The sequence below is a fragment of the Melanostigma gelatinosum genome, assembly GCF_949748355.1.
Source record: "Melanostigma gelatinosum genome assembly, chromosome: 3".
Lineage (NCBI taxonomy): Eukaryota > Metazoa > Chordata > Actinopteri > Perciformes > Zoarcidae > Melanostigma > Melanostigma gelatinosum.
Window position 1 is genome coordinate 23,219,289 of NC_136636.1, and position 19,528 is coordinate 23,238,816.

Sequence of the window (19,528 nt, forward strand, 5' to 3'; positions counted from 1 at the left end):
TGAACTTTTTCTATGCGCGTAAGATATTTTAGTGTTTATTTTCTGCGTGAAATAACATTTGCTCTTTGCTCATCGTGCTTGTTCAATGAAACCTAAAAGTCTGCGACACCGGTTTGGTGGTGCAGTGAAAACAAGCCCAGGACAAAACAATGAAAGAGAGGAAACGAGAGCGGGGAAAGGGCTGATTTTACATACAGTGGGCTGGCGGAGCAATGAAGATGATGGATAACTACTCGCTGTCACGCTTGTACGATAGCAACATCCCAAAGTAATTTAAGTCTGCGACCCCCACCACACATGTGGAAACAGTTTCCACTTCAACTATTGCCCATAATGCACCTTTCCTCTTCTGTCTCTCACACACTCTCTGTCCCAAACCTGAGATACTTTGTAGGCTTTAAAAAAAACATTCAAGAAGGTGAAGAAATATCACAAATGTATTGGAAAGTAGGTACTTTTCACAGAATATTTGATAATATTCAAACCTGAAAGTATCCATACTTGAAGATAACTTAAACTCAACATCTGTACAGGACTTTGAATACTCGCTACAGCAGGTTCACCTACATGGTGAGCCGCTTTGGGCCTCTCATCTTCCTTTTGAGGAGAGTCTCCAGCAGCGATCTCATTTGGTTTCCTCCAGCTCTTTGGTATAGCAGAAGCAGTCTGATTAACTGCAGGGAAACACACACGCAGGAACATGCAATCAGCCACAGCCAGTCATCAAACAACTCAACCACAATGGATGTAAAAAGGGAACTTTGTGTTTAAAACACAATGATGTGAAACATATTTTTGTCTGCATAAACATATCTGTTCGTCCACATCTGAGTAAAAGCAGTTCAGGTGAATACATGTTTAAAAACCTGTTTCAACCTAAGATGGACAGCAGATGGGTATAGTTGTCAATATGATGAAAGCCAGAAAATGACATAACATGCTTTATAGTTACTTTAACTATGGCGTATACTTATTACTGACGTGATCAACCTCACCCATCTCTGACCAAACTAAAACAACCAATTACTGATCACAACAAGGGGGAATTATGGAGAAAAAAAACGTTGTTTTTCTTGGCAAATAAACCAAAATGTGAAAATAATCTCACAGGGAAACAAATGTATTTGAAACATGTCTCATCATTTCCAGGTTTTTCTGAAGGTGTGGGAAATAAGCCCAACTCTGACCATGCTGATAGGTTATTATATTTCTCCTAGAGGAGATAAGTGTGACAGCAGACTGTTTATCTGCAATATGTGCTACATGGGCATTCATAAAACACTCTAGTTATTGAGCGTACCCATAAAAACAGCCTCTCTTTGTAGGCTCGACTGACACCAAAAAAAACCCCTCAAAATGATAGGCTACAATAGATGTTTACAGTAGTTGAATGGCATCTGATAAAGTACCTGTAGTGGGACTCTTCCTGGTGAGTGCGTGGTGCTGGGACTCCGTTTTGCTGTCAGTAATGCCTCCATGTGCCTCTGTCCCCGCCTTGGGGACGATGTCTTTAGTGTCTAAGGACTTGCTCGGCTCGCCGGCCTCTGTCGTGGCCTGCACTAGAGGCGGAAGGCCGAGGGGGAGCGTGCCTAGCAAAGCTGGGGCGGGGCTTGAGGTCAGGGTGACTGGTACCACGGCCACAGGTGCCACAGGGGCGAGCGCAGCAGCAACGGGCAACTCGGGCCTCACGTCAGAGGGCAGAGTTTCAGAGGAGGCCGCCTCTCTGTAAGCAGGAGCAGAGGCCGGGGGCTGGATTGCAGCTGAAGACAGAAGAGAAGGCTCGTGAGCCAGGGCGTCCAGCTCAGTCCCGGAGTCCTCGAGGCCGTTCAAAGCCTTGGGAGCCGGCGCTGGCGAGGCAGCCGGAGTTCGCGGAGCGTCTGAGAGAGGCTCGTCTGTGTTGGGAGTCTGACTTGGCTCCAAAGAGGGCTTGTGCTCCCCGACTGCGGAGGAGGCGGAAGAGGCTGAAGCAGTGGACTCCCTGGCTGAGGGACGCTCACTGTTGCTGGCCGCTGATAGAGGGAGAGCGGCGGCGGCGGTCACTGAAGCAGGTAAGGGAAGCTCTGGTTCAACAGCAGAAGAGACCTCAGTGACAGCAGCTTTGGCCTCAAGTCTCTCTACAGGGGCTTCAGGCTGCACAAGCCCGGGCGAGGAAGACTTCTGGACAACTGGCTCCAGTTTTGGCGTATCATCTGGAAGAGGAAGAGTTCAGATAAACACACAATCTAATCCTCGAAGGGAATATTTGAATCATGTATCGCCATCTTTAAATAGATAACGTGTGCGTAAAAATGCTTGGATGGATATTAAGTTCATGATTGTGACAGCTCCCGGCTCAGGAAACCAGACGCCATTTTCCAGCATTTGCATAGAGGGTATCAAGTTAAACTTGTAGCCATTGGCTCACTAATAAGCGTCAATGCAAATGTAGAACTGGTTCCAAAAGGGATGCTGAGAAATGCTGGTGAAAATGTTTCAGATAATTACTGGAAAACACGACGCTCTGACTCGCCTTGTGTGGGAAATGAAAGTGAAAGCGTTCGATGTGCAGCATGTTCTGGGAAAACGAAAAAGCGAGACATAAGATGAGCCTGTGAATCGTTTCAGCAAAAGAGTGCAGGCATGACATTGCCCGACAGGAGGTGACGACACAGCAGTGAAACAGACCTGATACTTTCACAATTTGAACATGAAACTCTGGTTAAAACAGCATTGGTGAAGACTACCGGACTTGTGAGGAGTTTTGAGTGTATTTCAAAGAAAGAAGGGGGGATGGATGTTGGTGCAGACCTGGCCCTGGTTTGGTATCTGAAGCCCCAGTGGTCGATGGCTGCTGTGGCTGCGGTGGATCCAACGTGTAACCTCCAGGATGGGCCTGCTGTGGCTGAGGAGGCTGCTGCTGCTCTGGAGTCTGGCTGCTGCTCGGCTGCTGCTGCGTTTTGAGGTAGAAAATGTGAGGATAATGAGGGTGCGGCCATAAAAACTAGCAACACAGAAAACCAGAGACAGGCACAGAGATGTAGGCACGCACACAAACCAATGAACAAACAAGCCCGAATGTAGGATTAAGCAGAAATAAGGAGTCCGATGGGGGGGAGGGGGGGTTAGATTAGGAGGACAGCAATGGCAGACGAGACAGAAGATGAAGATCGATATGGGAGGAATGGCGGGAGGAGGAGGAAGGGCTCAGAACAATGCAGAGAGAAGGAGCGAGGAAAAGAGAGAAAGAAATCAAAAGGGGGCACAAAAAGACAGAGAGAGAGGAAAGACTGTTAACATCCACAGAAGGACACTTTGTCTTTCTTCAGAATCCAGGAAAGCTGTTTTTTTTGGGCTTGCTACGTTTCATGTAATAACATGTGCCGATGGCATTCTTATGACGGTTTATAATTTAGGGGCTTTTTTTTAATGAACAGACCGGATAGATAACAACAACAACTGAGTAGGAGGAGCAGGAGAATGAGAGTACATGATCTAAGAAAAATAAATCAGGTGTAAGATCAAAACATCTGTTAATAAGATTGCAGTGAATTCATCAAGAGTGTTTTTAATAAGTCATAATAGCCACCTGCATGTCTAAATATACATCGTATGTGATATTAATGTGATGACTCTTTTTCATTATTATTCTTCAGGCTTCTTTGACCTAAATGGTCCCAGGAACATACGACACTCAGCCATTTATAAAACAATTTACAAAAGTGCAAAGGCGTGTTCTGGACAGAAAGCCGTCATGAATTCCTTAAGAGCGGGCAAGACGGCCAGATAAATCACCAAAGACACAGAAGCCGTGTCCCGTCTCTCCTCTCCGGTCTAATCGGTGCCGTACCGCCACGACTGTAACTAACCGCGGTGAGTGCGTCAGGGGGGCATACCTGCGGGGGTGTAGGGGTAGAGGAGGGCCGGCCGACAGGAGGCGTTGAGTTCCTGCTCCCTGAACCCCCTGCCATGATCTCCTCGGTGATGTCCCTGCCACCCTGATTGGGGTCACGGATACGGATCTGGGAAGACAATGGCACAAAAAAAAAAAAACAGACCTCACTAAAGCGCCCGAGTCTCGGCGCAACCCTGCCTCAGCCGTGTCTTACACATGCTTATCATCGGCAGCGCTACACACCAACAAGAGGGTGGATTATTACAGTAATGAGTTACATTTTGTGACCAATTCACATGCTTAATGTAGACTTTTTCAAAAACATACTCTGTACCGTAAATGAATTCCTCATATTACGCGAAATATTACCTATTTTAAACAAGAGAAGATGTATTCTGTTACTCTAAACACAAAGAGCAACTGGAGTAACTGATTATACTGTATGAAAAGACTGAAAGCTCCAGAGCAGCTACTAAATGAACTTTGAGGGGAGATTGTTTCGTCAACTGTTGTTTCCGAGATCTAAACTGAACTGCGAAGCTCAACTTTTGAGCCAATATGGAGGAGAAGTCCTAAAAAGGTTGTGAAACAAATGGAAATTTGAACGTCTACATTGCTGTGCGAACTGATAGAAATCACTGTGTGACGTAAAGCTCCAGAACAACTGCTAAATGGGCCTTGAAGGGATAGTTTGGATGTTTCAAAGTAGGTTTGTATGAGGTACATATCCATAGTCAGTGTTCTACAGACGATGGCAGTCACAACAACACTAGTTTGGAGAATCAGACAGGAGAACAGTAATGTACTGCTGTTGGGGGCAGCAGCGAACTAAAAGAATGACAGTTCTTTTCTAAAAGGGAACAGAAGCTGTTATCTATGCTCTCTCTTCAAGGCCACAGATACCTTTGACAAAAACAGTCATTTTACCTGGCAGAACACAGGAGTTTCTGGTCTACTGCTGCATCGATTGGTAAGTGAACCAACGAGACAATGAGTCTCGTGGCTCTGTTCTCCACCGGCGAAATATTCTGAATGTAGCACACACTTATACTGATAGATTATTTTGGACGTCTTTCTTTGAGGTGGCAAAAATAAGTTTCGTTGATGCCCCGTGCCCAGCAGTACATTACTTTGCTACCGTGCCAATCAATACTCCTGTCTGCTCCTCCAAACCGGGGGCATCCCGACCACCTACGATTGTAGGTGATACACGGACTGTGGATAAGTATCTCATACAACCCCACTTTAAAACATCCAAACCATCACTTTTTCTCCTGGTATTCTGCAAGCTTCCACAAGAGCAAGATATTTTTAAACTTGACAAAAAGCAAGATAACTGGACGCTCAGAGTGTCAACTCTATTGGTAAAAAGAAAAAATAGCCACAGAACTACTAAGGCACTCACTGTTTTCTTCTCGCGCTTGGCTGGTGGAGGTTGCTGTGGTGTAGGCACTATGATGGGGGGTGAGGGGGGATACACACTCTGTGCTGGGTAGTAGGGCGGACCAGCTGTGGGGACGGGAGCAGGAACCGAGGGTGAGACAGGCGGGTGGTACCTGAGGGGATCTGGATGAAAAAGGGCGTAAGAGTGGAAAACAGGAATTAGTTCAACGCCGTTGCACCCGAGGCTGATTGGGTGTGTCTAATTGTGGTGAAATTGGATTTTAAAAGCGACACAGTACTCGATGTGTGTCTTTGTTGTGTTAATGACTCACGATATGGGGCAGGGTACTCCCCTGGACCTGGACCAGGATAGAAGGTGCCAGTCCCTGGAGGCTGCACAGCGTACTGCTGAGGAGGTCCCACGTAGGGCGTACTGTGGCGATACTGCAAGGAAAGACAGACCGCTCAACACATCATCAGATACAATATTGTTGCATAATTCCTGCCTGAGACAAAGGGAGATGCTAATGTTCAGAATCTGTGTTCGTTATGATGAATGCTTTTACATCTCTAATGTGCAGTCATAACTATAGCTGGCATTGAGGTATGGGCAGGTGTGGAGCCATGCGTAATAGAGCCTCTGGTATGTTAAAGGAATTTTAGGAAAAACACGTTTTTTTGGTTTCTTGCCAAGAGTGAGATGAGAAGCTTGATACTTCTCTCACACCCGTCTGGTAAATGTACGGCTACAGCCAGCAGCTGGTTAGCTTAGCACAAACACTGGAGACAGAATCTGCCTCCAGGCGCTTCTGCAGCTCACGGAACACATCATATCCAAGTTGTTAAATTTGTACAAGCCAATTTTTACAATGCAATAACTTTCTGGAAAGACGGATAAGACAGGAAGATACCAGGCAATTGACTGCAGCTTCATATTTAACAAACAGACGTGAGAGTGACTGGCATCAATCTTCTTATCTAACTTCTGGCAAAAAGAAAATTAATAAATGCATCTCAAAATGTTGCACTACTCCTTTAAATCAGCTCAGTCTCACCAGTACCAGCTGCGGCTAAAGACCATTGTCTCAGTATTCAATGAACTACGGGAAAAATTATCAAAACTGCAGAAGCAAATGTGACATCAAGATAAAGTGTAATCCTAATGTTCATGATAACACGTCAAAATAAGAGACATGCTTCGTGCTAATTTCTAGGAGCCGGTTGAGTGAGTCACCTGTGGGATGTAGTACTGTGCAGCCTGCGGGGAAGGGAAAGGCATGGGCGCCATGGTCATCATGATGGGTTGGTTAGTGGGGTACACGGCCGCCGTGGGAGCCTGTGAGCCCGGCCGTATGGAGGCTGTGTTCGTGGGGATGGTGGGCCGCGCAGTCTGCATCTGAGTCCTCTGGAAAAACTGAGGGCAACACGCGAGAGAAACGCAGAGAACACGACAAAATACATTAAAGTAGCATCCCAGAGGCCACGTGCTGCTAAAATACAAGCAGAGAGAACAGCCTTTCAGATGTCTTCGCCATTTGGCCTGCACATTTCTCACAGTGAGACAGTCTGAGTTTTCATCAGCAGCTTTAGAAAAAGGAAAAGAAAAGAAAAAGAGGCCAAGCAGCAGGACTTGCGCTGAACTCTCACTCAGACTGAGGGAAGACATACACACTATTATATTACCATTTAATGCCTCTATAATCAACCCACACATCAATTACCATATTATTACTTTAACTGGAAAGCATTTTTATATGAATCAGATGAAATGACATCTGCAAAGCAGGTAGCCAACTCTCTATTTAGACACTTGGGCCTTAATATCTCCTCCTACAATCATCAATTAAATAGAAGCTTTAAAAGCATGATTCATTCATATTGAGATAGAAATGTAGTAAAAGGTAGTCTGTAGTCATAGTGCTACAGAGTGAACTGTCTCAATTCTTCCAGACATTTGTGTTTGTTTTGTTAATAATCTCTAATTCAAGTTTTTATCCCTTTACATGTTCTGTGTTTCCGTCAATGAGGATTTGATCACTATATCTACCGGTATGTTCATTTTAAATGATAAATATAACGCTGGTATGGGTTAGACTTTCTAGAGACATTTCCTTTCCCTGAATGAAACCGGATGCCGTTTGTTACAGACGGACATGGAAGGAGATCGACTCAAATACAGTGTTCTACACAGAGGTATCCCACAGCCACACACACACTGGCGGTTGAAGGGTTTTCCCTGGGTGACATTGGGGTTTTTTAATGTCTTTCTTTCCTATGGTTGGATCAGCAACAAAGGACTTCACCAGACCTTATTGGCAGAGACCGGCCTGAATACGGTTTCCTGCGGATAACTTAAAGGGGAATAGCGTGTGTACATTTAATGAATTCTTGGTTTTTTTCTCTCCTTTTGTTTTATTCTGGCCAGTCTCTTTCTAAACGGTAAACAAGCTGCACCAGACTAACAGCTGTAGCAAATTAAATAAAGAAGCTGAATGGCTTCAAATACCTCTCTTTGTGCCCGAGCAGCTTGGCCAACTTTGCAGTTGTACCGACTGTGAGACACACGGCACGGCTCTCTTCACCGGGCAGCAATATGGCCTTCTTTCTCGTGCATCACACAGCACAGAAAACTTAAAAAATAAACTCATAAAGACTGAAGCTACAATGGCTTCTTACACAGCACATGTCCCAATCAGCTTGAAGTTGAATATTGGATGGGCTTTGTGCTTGGACGGGCCTGAAGAGAGACCACTACCAACAGCTGGGACCGAGCTCAAGCTGGGAATACCCAACCACGGTTACATTGTGAAGGAGAGCAGAATAAACACTGCTGTAAAACAGTGTAAAAATACCCAGGAGGGAAATCACCTTTAACAGAATAAATCATTGTGAATAGCCCCGTGGAAATCTGGGAAACAACCAGGAAACTGTTCATTCCCAGCTACCCAAAGAAAAGAAATGATATGAACACATTTCCAACAGGTAAGAGACACTTACGTATCGCATGGCTATAAAAAGGAAATACACTTATCTTAGGGAACAATAAAAGAGACTCTTTCATTCCGCATGCAGTTTGGAAATTGTGCAAGCTAATTAAAGATGAATAATGAATGGAGCAAAAACGGCGACATTATGAAGTGGAAAGTGAAGTAATGATCCTCTACGGTGTGAAAGAGGAAAGGCATAAATGATGATAAAAGACCTCTCTACTTGGCATTCACTGCGGTGGAGATGAGGGGGTGCACAGGGTTAAAAGGGGAGGAGGGGGGGTGGGGTGGGATCATTTCGGGACGATCCTCATGCCATGCAGGTCTGCAGAGAGACTTGTGAAACAGAGGTTAATGTTACCTGGATGGGCCTGAATCCTCCCTTGAGTAGTGAAAGCGGGAAAGAGAGAAAAAGCCAATGGGAGACTGTACTGATGACACTCAATACAAAAACAAAGCTGGCAATCATTCACCCACACACATTAAGGCACAAAACCGCCAAATTATTCCCATCCACCTGACGCTGTAACTGATCCTGAGACACTTTGATCGGCAAAAATAACTTGTGCGCTAGAAAGCACCTTCAGAAAGAGAGGTGGTTTATCTTTGAGAGGGTGGAGAAACAGCTCACAGTGAAAATGTCACATCAGCCTTTGACTTGTGCATCACCAGGACATAACATGAACAGTTGCACACATATATATATCTCCGCAGGCACATCCTCTCTCACTTTACTTCCACGGGTTGATTCCTTTCTCAAAGTCTGTGTCCCAGCCTACCACAGCCTCTCCTGTGGAGAGGATAGGAGATGGCTAGCGGCCCGAGATGGCACCCACCCATCACTCAAAGTGGCCACGCCTTTAATTATGTATACATTTAAGCCTTGATATCATTTAAATGGGTGAGCTACATAAAAATACACCCCCCGTGTAGAGGCCGATAGAGACCAAAACCCTATCTTGTGAAAGGCTGTAAACATGTTTGTTCCTGCTCTAAAGTTGGGCATTTTAACATGCGGGTCTATGGGGCCTCAAGTGGCCATTTAAGGAACTGCAGTCTTTGGCCGCTCGCTTGAGTCCAACCTAGAGGAAACACTCAAGGCTAAAACTAAGAGTCATTTACACGCTGAACAGCTCTCTGGATTGTACAACAACAGTCGTTTGTTTTAGTGTAATTTCCAGTTGTTCTGACCTTCTGGTTCACTCAACAACACAAACAAAAGCATTGAAATCCCCAAAAAGTCGGTTACGTGGAGGGAAAAAAATTAAATAATGATGGTGCTTGTGATGGGCCAAATTAATTCATGTTCTGATCCCTATGTACCCTTTACTGTGCATCGAGTGTGTTTCGGGGGGACAATGGCTGTTTTCACAGTTGATATAAAAGGCCACTGTTCGGCTTCATCTGCTTCCCGACTCAACTTCCGTGGTGGCACAAGAGATCCCAGCGCCACTTTGTGACAGCCAGAGAATGCACTTTGTATGTGTGTTTGTACACACACCAACGCGGGGCGAACACATCCGACACACTTTGACACCACACTATTAATAGTCTGTTAAAATGTGTCCACGCAGAAGCGTCCAGAAGGTGAGGATGTGGAGGGGGGACACACATCAATCATAAAAGTGGGCAGCTGCGTGAATCATTACAGCGAGAATCAACAGAAAAAAAGACAACAGCAATTCACATGGGCTGAATGTCGGCACTCAGACATGTCTGAGAATGTTCGCGTCCACAAGGTAACTCACCAACAGCACCACAAGCACTGCGCCGTCTGCCAGACAGGAACACATTAACATGCTCTTCATAATCTCATGACATTGGCCCACAGAGTGTCAGCTGCCTAACAGGACAGAGTGTAATTTACACCAGTGTCTCTCACACACACACACCGACGACGGTCTGTATGTACACATGAAACAATCAGCATCTTTAAGCAATACTTTAGCCCCAAAATGACCATTTGTGTTTTAATTACTTACCCCGCGTTAACCTTTTCTCGCATGCGTTTCTCCACGGTGAACGAAGAATACAAAAACTGAGAAAATTCTTGATGAAGTAAAACCTAAACCAAAGTTAAATTAAAGAATTCAAGGTAACACAGGGTGAGTAATTAATATAGAAATGCTCATTTTTGGGGTGAAGTATTTTCTTTAAGACTAATTCGTGCAGCTGTTTGTGTCCATCTGGAATTAGACGACACAATTCTCACCCAAACAACAATAAAAACAGCCAATTTAATTACAGTACCTCGGTGTAATTACGGGACACAAATGAGAGCATGGTCTCATGAGGGTCTTGTCACTGAAACAAGTCTGAGATTTAGCTGTACAAGCACAGCAATAACACCGTCTCTATTTCTGTTGTCAGGAATGAAGCAATCTGCAAAGGAGCCAAATAGCCTTGAACACTCTGATTGCAATGATTTCTCTCCTACCTAGGTCAACTTTAACAGTGCCCTACAAATATAGGAACGCCAACTTTCCACTGTCAAAACACTTTTGATTGAATGACTCAGGAAAGTGACAACTGACATTCACCCCCAATATCCTGTGGTGAAAACATATGAACTGCAAGGAACATCGCAGTCATTAACATCCTGAGCTAGAAACCAAGGACACCCACAAGCTTCATGAACCCTAACCCCGATATTAAACACCAATTAAATTCGAGGAATGAACTCGGATCAATCAAACAGTAAAAATAAACATGAAGAGTGCAGGAAGTGGCTCTGTGCACCTGGCTGGATATCTTGATTACAGCACACTCCCATGACAATTAAAACCTCTTGTACTCTATCCAAAGACACTTGAAGGCTTTCATATCGGAGAGCTTTTTTTTTTTTTAAGGAACAGCAGACGTCCCACAAACAGCCCTTTGCCAGCAGGTACCAGCAAAAAAACGGCTTTGATGAGGATGACGCAAGAGAGGGAGCAGGAGGGGCATTCAGCGGGGGTAAATTACCTGATGGTGGGTTGGTCGAGGGCCCGTAGCAAACTGGTGGGGGAGGGAGGAGAGGTCCAGCAAGGAGATTGAAGCATTGATGGCAAAGCGGAAGGGGGGGGGGAGAAAGAGCATAAGAGAGACACAGAGATAAGATGAGGGATGAGGGCAGATGCTTGAAAATATAGCACAAAACCACAGAGCAACAAAGCTTTGAGGACACATGGCACATGGTGCAGCTGTCAGACCCGAGCTAATTTAGCTTTCTGTACCACTCACTTCTAAATGAATCAAACACAGAAAGGATTGTAATGCTGTGAATCATACTTTGGTGGAATCAAATGAATTTCCAGTTTCTTATTTGGCAAACCTGCAACTGGAACAAGACGCATGTATGTGTGTGTGTGTGTGTGTGTGTGTGTGTGTGTGTGTGTGTGTGTGTAGACACTGACCGAGGTCTGACAGCCTTGCTCTGCTGAGGGGGGGCTGGGCAGGAGCCAGGCAGGATTAATAAGTAATGCTTACTGGGAAGAGTGTGTGTGTACAGAGAATGCTGGCAAAGTACATGTAATATTTGGACATTTCTTACTAGGCCTGTTGTGGAGGGAGATTTTCACAAAACAAAAAGGTGTTGGCGATCTTTACGCAGCTTTCCTTAGGCTACACTAACAACACTCTAAGATACGGCAGCTTGACTTGACATAAAAAATGAAAACAAACAAAGATAATTTAAAAGGACGTAAGAGAACACTAACATGCTTCTACTACTCCTAGACTCATAAGGGCGCATTAAAGGAGACAAGGAAGGAGACCCCATTGAAAAAAATAAGCTAAACTGCTCCACTGCCATGAGCAGATCGAGATCGGTCAACACCAGGACCCTGCATCACCGACAGGCCCAGTGAACCACAAACTGTTTGGCCACTCGGAGGCGGGCGTGCTGTAAATCCACGAGCAGAGGGACACTCACCGGGCGACTTTGTGGCTGTGCATTCATTGGCTGTGTCTGGGGAGAATACACGAGAGGGGCGGCAACAGCATTTTGTCCAGGGTTGTATGGAGACTGCCGAAAGACAAAAAAAGGAAAGACGGGGAGAGAGAGAGAGAGAGAGAGTGAGAGAGGGAAAGGGTTCATTGTATACAGAACAGGGACTGTGCAGAAATCAAGAAATCAGCCGCTGGTCATTTCATTGAGACATTTCACTGACCAGCTGTAGCCCCAACAATACAGCAGCAACACCAACGTACGGCGGTGATGGTCTACGTTTGTGTCTATAGAAGGCTGGTGAGAGACCAGAGCTTTAGGGTGAGGCAGAGGGCCAGTAGGGCTGTAACAGTAAAGTGGAACGACTCGATTCCTCGCAAGCATGCTCGCGTACTTTCAAAGAAGCGGAGTCACGCAGTCAACACGCTTGTAGGCGGAGAGCCTGGATTGGCCTTTTCTATCTCCATCCCATGTGTATGGATCTCACTACAGATATGGACAGAGAAGGAAGTCCCTATAAAAATGAACCCTTACCTGACCCCCACCATCTCTAATCCTAATTAATTAAATAAACCCGAGCCAATCACGGGTTTGAGTTAACACCCACTTTTCCTGTTATTGTATTCCCAATCCCGATTAATCATTTGCCACTTTGCCTTCTTACAGAGCTTAAAAAGGTCTTAACATGACTTGCAATGTTCTGAAATGTGACACTGATGGACTGCAGGCTAATAGATCTGGCTCCAATATGTAAAAACAGACCGACCCATTCTGACTAATCATATACAACTCGTAGCCTCGTGGTGAAACAGCCCGTCATGACTGTGATTCCTGTGGCGTTGTTTTACTAATGCGTAGGACAGAGTGGAGTGTTCCTCCCAGAGTGACACAGCCTTTCGCAGCTGTACAACGTAGCTGACAAACCACAGTGAGAGTTGGCTCGTACATCCAAACATTCCTCAGTCCTGGTGGCGAGTACCACAACCCCACGGCAAGAAGGTTCTGCGTTTAAACCACATGTTCTCCCATTGTTCATAGGGGTTCCCTCCATTCCTCCCGTAGTCTTAAGGCAAACAGGTCACAGAAACGTGTTTGTGTATGTATGCATTAGCCCCAGGATATGTTATCATTATCTGTTTATTGCTATTTGGACATATGCATGCAGGGCGTGCCCACTGCAGACCCTCACCAGGATTAAACAGGTACTGTATGGAGAGCAAACAGTGCCCAGAGATTGTTCTATTAGAATTTTACTTAGTTTTAACCCTATGTTCATCTGAATTTCATCACAAACAATGCAATCATGCACACATGGATTACTGCTGTGTAAAAGTAGTATAGAACAAATGAGACAAACAGGAAAACGATGAAATTAAAAAGCAGATGTAAGAAAAGTATAAATAATACAGGTTAGTTAGGGGTCGGCCCAATGGGCAGAATTATTGTCCTATATAACAGCAATACCACAACGGGTAAGTCACAATTTAAGTATTGAAATTCATTCTTATGTTCGTCAAAATCATCTATTTTTACCTCGAGCAAAAATCTACACATTTAGAAAAAAAAGTGTGTCCATAATCTGGCAATGTGACAAATGTTGGTACAAAAAAAGAACATGTCATATTTTGTCATGATGAAATTCTACTGAGAAATGATGAATTCTAGTGTTTAATTCCCGCCCAGCCCAAACACAGGTCACCCAAAGCACGTAGACACAATGGACAGATGAAGCATGAAGATGCAGAGAGGTTGACGGCGAACACGGTGATGAACTCACCCCTCCGCCTGCCTCCCAGCCCTTAGGGTAGCGATATTGGGAAGCTGTGGGTAGTGATACCTGAGAGAGTGCTGGGGAGTGGGCATGACCGGGCGGGGTGCCCGCCAAGCTAGGGTGTCCCTTTGTGATGTCGTGAGCAGTGTACTGAGGGCCAGCATGCCTGGGTACCTGTATCACATGAAACAAGAAGGTTAGACACAAAAAGACACACACACACACACACACACACACACACACACACACACACACACCAGAAGAGGCAGAATTCCACAGGTCATAAGTCCTCCCTCCTGCTGAGGAATGTAAATGAAGCTACAAGCTGAAGGATTAGCCCCAGTAAATGTGTGCAGAGGTGAAGACCTGTGCTGTGGATGGGTGTTGAAGCCTGCAGGGGTTGGCTAAGACTGGCTCTGGCCCCTTCTGCAAGCCGCTGTGCCCAACTCCGCTGTGCAGGAAATACTGGGCCTCATATTGCAAAAACTGGGTCAAGTAATCGCACTACAACCCCACCAGCCTGTGATAAACAGAGTGCATCTGATACAATAGATACGAGCGAGAGCAGGCTAAACTATCCTCGGCAATATGGGCCAGCGAAAGGGGCTCAGGTTAGGCACAAGGCGAGCGAGCGGTATCGCGGGGGGGGGGGGGATTTGACTCAGCCTGTGGTGTCAGAATGGGCCTTGGCTGCTGCAGCTGTGGGCTGGCATTACTGCAGGTGCTGCTTGTTGCTGCAGCAAGCCTGACACACCAGGGAATGAGACCGGATGCTGCAGAAATAAGCAGGAGGCACGGACACTGAGACGGACTGGAAAAGCTGGGAAACCCACCTTCTTATTTTTTTTTAATCTCGACACACCCTGGCCGTGAAAGCTTTCCCAGCTCCAATACTAACATCCCATTGTGACATTAAATTCAAATCCACAGGTACCACAGGCAACATTCTGTACAGCCTCTATAGCACCAACCCCGTCTGCTTCTCTCCATCTTCTATGTATGGCCCACTTCCCTTAGATGACCTGGGATAAAGCAACTAAGCTAGCTGCTGTTGCCAGGGGAGGAGCCTGCTCTGCTCCATGCGAGAGACTGATTCTGAAGACATACAAAGTGATGGAATGGGGGAGGGGAGGCAAGCGGCTGTACATGAGGGGAAGGGGGGAGAGGAGTGCACAAGCCCTCTGCATCCACTGCAGAGAACAAGCGTTTCACGCCATGGGCACGGTTGATTTCCACCAGTGTCCTCATGGTTGCAGCCTTAATGCCTTAAGACGAACTTCCAGAGCTAGAAAATCTCATAAAACCTGCGGTGTTTCCGGTACCGTTGTGTTACAGCGGATAAATAAGCGTGCAGCTGAATAGACAATGTTCACGCTTCTGTATATACACATATAAAGCTTTCTTTTTTTTTTTTTTTTTTAATCACTGAAAAGCATCCTATATGTGGTGTAAAATAATCAAAGTGACACATCTATGGTATACCACAACGCTCTTAAGAGCCAGAGATTGTGAAAATTTAAAAAAGCACCATGGGGCTAGCAAACACACAAGCCAATATGTTTCCACATATGACCACCACGAAGCCTCATTGTATCTGTTGTGTCAGCTCAGTGCATTTTGTGTGAAAAAATAAAAATCAATACAATATGAAGTGAAGAGGGGAATCAATATTCCTATCTTCTAATTTCTGAACTGAACATTTAATGGTGGGATAGCCACTCACTAGTATCTTACAGAGCCCTCTAACAAATCACTGTCCTCCAGATAATTGCACATTTGGCTCATCAGAGAAGACAAGAATGGTGCGGCAGAGCACCGAGGGTCTGCGAGCAGCTCAGCGTGGATGGTTGTACGGCATGATGCCCTCAAAAGGAAGGGAGGATGCCATTTCGGGTTTGTGTTTCTCTTTAGGGTGATAAAGTAGGAGTGGATGGTCACTGACTAGACAATAAATGGCTCCCAGAGTCCAGAAGGACAGCATATCAAACTAAACTTGGGATTTCTCTTGTTTTTTCTGTGGCCAAATCTAATAGTCTTCCTGAAGCCCCTCACTAACTCGTGTGCATATTATCGTGACAAAGATCTGGTACAGGAAATGTTAATTAGCTCCTGAAGGAGACAGTGAATGGCAAAAATCCCCGAGGTGACAAATTACGTCTTCACAAGCGTGCCTTCTTATTTAAGTTCTAAAAATACAAAAACACACACAAACACAGGATCACAGTGCCTGTAAAAGCATCTCAACCTCTTGCAGAGATTCGTTTGTATTTAAAATCAATACATATATCTTTATATATGAAAATATAAAGGAGGGCTGAGTAGTTTTATAGGCACTGACATCTAGCATGGCACCAAACCGCTACGACATTTAAACTCAACACACATTCAGTTGCCAGTTCATCGGGTACACGTGAAGGGGATTACACTTGAAAACGAATGCAATGAATCCTACCTTCATGAAGGTTAGAATGTTCTTAGGAGGAAACTGGTGCGTTTCTCCTGCACTGAACTTCAGTTGGCTCTGCCTCAAAAAAACAGCAATGTCTGTGGCACTCTGTGGACAGGTCAGAAAAAACAAAAGAATCACCTCATATGTTGATGGATTGTTGGGGGTGGCATGAAGCCTACAGCATGATTGTAATGGTTGTGATGTTCTGTGAGAGGAGTTTCTATTATTTTGTCCAGCGTATTTATAGCAGACAACATCAGAAACGCATCAGATGCAATGCAGTTCAAACGGGTGGAAGAATTACCATGAAGTCAAATCAACACCTCTATTAAAACAGTTCTAACAAAGGCTAAACATGGCAACCTTTATGAAGGTGTTTCACAAGACTGCAGTAGTTTGAGCCAGGTCAGGTGAACCTAATAATATGGCAACTCTGTGTATGTATTATTTGTTTTCGTACAGTCGTGGATAAAGTGCTTGTAGATTACATCCAGTCGGTCTTCTAGATCTGTGTGTGCAGTTTGTATCTGAAGTGTGTATTCTCCGCACATGCACTGCAGCATACAGGTGAATGTGTTTTGAGAGAGGGGACTCACGCTGTAGACTGCAGCCACTCCGGGTTGTGTGGGGAAGATTCGGTCGTCCAGTGTCGGCTGAACCCGGGGGATTCTGGAGAGAGCTGCGTTAAGGAGAAACTCTGAAGAGACCAAAAACCAGTTTCATGCTGGCTCATCGGGTAACATTCCCGTCATGTTGGATGTATTCACGTAAGAGACGGCGTTACGCAGGGCTGGACGATAAGGCAATAGGATGATTTATTGTCTTTCAGTGGAATCGTGGTGAAGTCGTACGTCGAGGCGATACACAATTAAATTGATAAGAACAAGCACATACTCAGTCAAAGTTCTGAGAGAAATCTGACCATTTTGCTAAATTGTTAATTTAATGAAAAAAAGATTTATTTGTCAAGTATTTAAAGTCTAAATACCAAACCCCATGAAGAGACTTGATCTGTGTGGAAGTTACCCGCTCAGCAAACACGCTGCAGAGATTACTTCACTCTACGCTTCTATGTTTTTACACTCATTCGGATCCACAGAGCTTTCCTGATGGCTCTGTTTTCAAGGACCCCCCCCCCCCCCCGGGGTCCTGATTTCTGGACCACTCCGGGCAAATGGGACAGCCAGAGCAGGAGATTAAGACCACTGTAGAGGAATAGCCAAAGCTATGAACTTCATATATTTGTTATACTAAAAGGTAGAATAGCAGGTCAAAGAAAAGAACCTCCGGGCATTAGTCATGCTCTGTTTGAACAGAAACCAGAACAGGAGAGAACTGCCGTTAGGGCTTCTGAAACATGAAATAACGAGCCTCACGAGACATCACTCAGACGTTAGAGGAGAAAGAAGAGGGAATGTGTACGAGACACACAGAAGAGGGAAGCCCTGTGGTTAGTAACCTGCTCAGTCAGTTGTCTGTGACAGACGGCCTCACTCACACACACGGTCACATGGTTTAAGGGAAACCGAATGTGTGGCTTTCGTCCTTCCACACAAATCACCCCCCCCCCCCCCCGAGGGAAGGGTTGGGTTAGAAAAGAAGTAGGATGTCAATGTGTTGTCCGACCGTGACGTATATCAAAAGTGTTGTTTACAATGGCCACACTCAAAAAGCCAGCTGTCAGAGAGTCTCTCCAGGAAGGAATTCATGGTGTTGCATACGGGTTTTCAGATTTAAAAAAAAAAGTGCCACAAATAGTTGTGTAACAAATAAAAAAAAATAAATTGAGCTGAGAGAGAAGTTTAAAGCCTCGTCTACTGTCTAACCGCCGGACAGCTGGCCGGTAAGTGGGTGTGAATGTCACATCGCAGGTTTTCGGAAAGGTGGGGGGGGGGGGGCTATCCAACCATCCGACAAGCTTCTCTGACTGGGCAAACTGGCCCTTTAATTCAGTTCACTCTGCTCCTGCCTGCAGGGGCCGTCGTCTCTCCTGGCCCCCCGCCAGCTCGGCTACTAGGAACTGACAACACAAGAGGCAGAGAGCGAGATGAGAGAATAATCGTTCAAAAGAGGGCCGCGATTCAAAAAGCAGAAACACAGCAAGAAGCAGATTCTGTTTCATTGCCAGGGCATTTTGGAAAAACAACCCCCCCCCCCACACACACACACACACACCCACACACTAGGAGTAATTAGAGGCTCAGTCTCTTCACAACTGACACAACAGTATAGGTGAGGAGGAGCATAATAGTACTGTGGGCCACACAGCATATATAATCTTTATGTTTCGTTTTGATGTGCCATGAGCGCCAGACAGGAGACATCTGGGTCTGAAGAAATAATAATAAATCCACTGGAAGTTTTCAGTGATTCCCGGATTACCTTTCCTGATCTGAAAGGCTCTGATGTTATGTGGAACATCCACTGTCACAAAGCACAGAGTAGCAGGCGAGAAAAGGAGTTGTAATAATCACTTGCGAATGCTTCCTGGTCCACCTGAAGGTCAGGGCAGGAACAGCAAATGCAGATGTGATCAGGGAAGTTGAAACACGTAAATGTTGCAGGGATTTTGGCAGAACTAATCTTTGTATTGTAACAACAATAGATGATTTTAAATGTCTAAAAGCTGGTGGGCAGATCTCAGAAGGACAACACCTGCAATCACAGCAGAATGTTGTTACGCCAAATCTACTCGACTGAAAACCAGATCCAGTGTGGTTTCCCCTCTGGACAACTTGTAAAGTAATTCTGTTTCTGTCCATGAAAAGGTGTTTGTGTCAGATAAGCTTTTGCAAGATTTTCCTTTGAATGTCAATGGACGTCCGTTCATGGTGGCAATGTGACGCACTTTCACCGCTTACTTAAAGTTTCTCTACTGCTGTTGGTAGAAACACTCCAATGTGGGTGGCCCGGTAACCAGATGGATGCAGAAAGCGGACACCTTTCAGTCGAGCTCTTCTACATGTTTCAGGCACAACCATGAAAGTGGCTGACCGCGCTAATTAGAAATCAGTCATTAGTTTGATTTCCATTAATTTTCTGCTTGAGGGGCGACGGCGAGCACGTCAACTTAAAAGACTTACAACAGGGACACTGCTTCAGGGAATAGGAGCGCCAGCGAGTAATTACCTGCGACGTC

General features: G+C 45.3%; 1 protein-coding gene across 7 annotated transcripts in view; it reads right to left on the bottom strand.

Moving 5' to 3' along the window:
* The window catches only part of eif4g3a (eukaryotic translation initiation factor 4 gamma, 3a), a 44,154-nt gene that overhangs the window by 18,139 nt on the left and 6,487 nt on the right, over nt 1–19,528 (bottom strand). The window contains exons 2-14 of one of the 7 annotated variants that reach the window (XM_079265357.1): nt 16,986–17,058; nt 16,393–16,494; nt 14,007–14,114; nt 12,155–12,247; nt 11,206–11,238; nt 8,603–8,623; nt 6,489–6,668; nt 5,587–5,698; nt 5,277–5,437; nt 3,873–3,998; nt 2,788–2,980; nt 1,410–2,189; nt 568–674 (exon numbers count right to left, since the gene is read on the bottom strand). In XM_079265357.1, coding sequence (XP_079121483.1) covers nt 568–674; nt 1,410–2,189; nt 2,788–2,980; nt 3,873–3,998; nt 5,277–5,437; nt 5,587–5,698; nt 6,489–6,668; nt 8,603–8,623; nt 11,206–11,238; nt 12,155–12,247; nt 14,007–14,114; nt 16,393–16,494; nt 16,986–17,058 — 2,089 coding nt within the window. Of the gene's footprint in view, nt 1–567; nt 675–1,409; nt 2,190–2,787; nt 2,981–3,872; nt 3,999–5,276; nt 5,438–5,586; nt 5,699–6,488; nt 6,669–8,602; nt 8,624–11,205; nt 11,239–12,154; nt 12,248–13,946; nt 14,115–16,392; nt 16,495–16,985; nt 17,059–19,528 lie in introns of all 7 variants that reach the window. The other 6 variants (XM_079265353.1, XM_079265354.1, XM_079265352.1 and 3 more) reach the window with 6 other exon arrangements.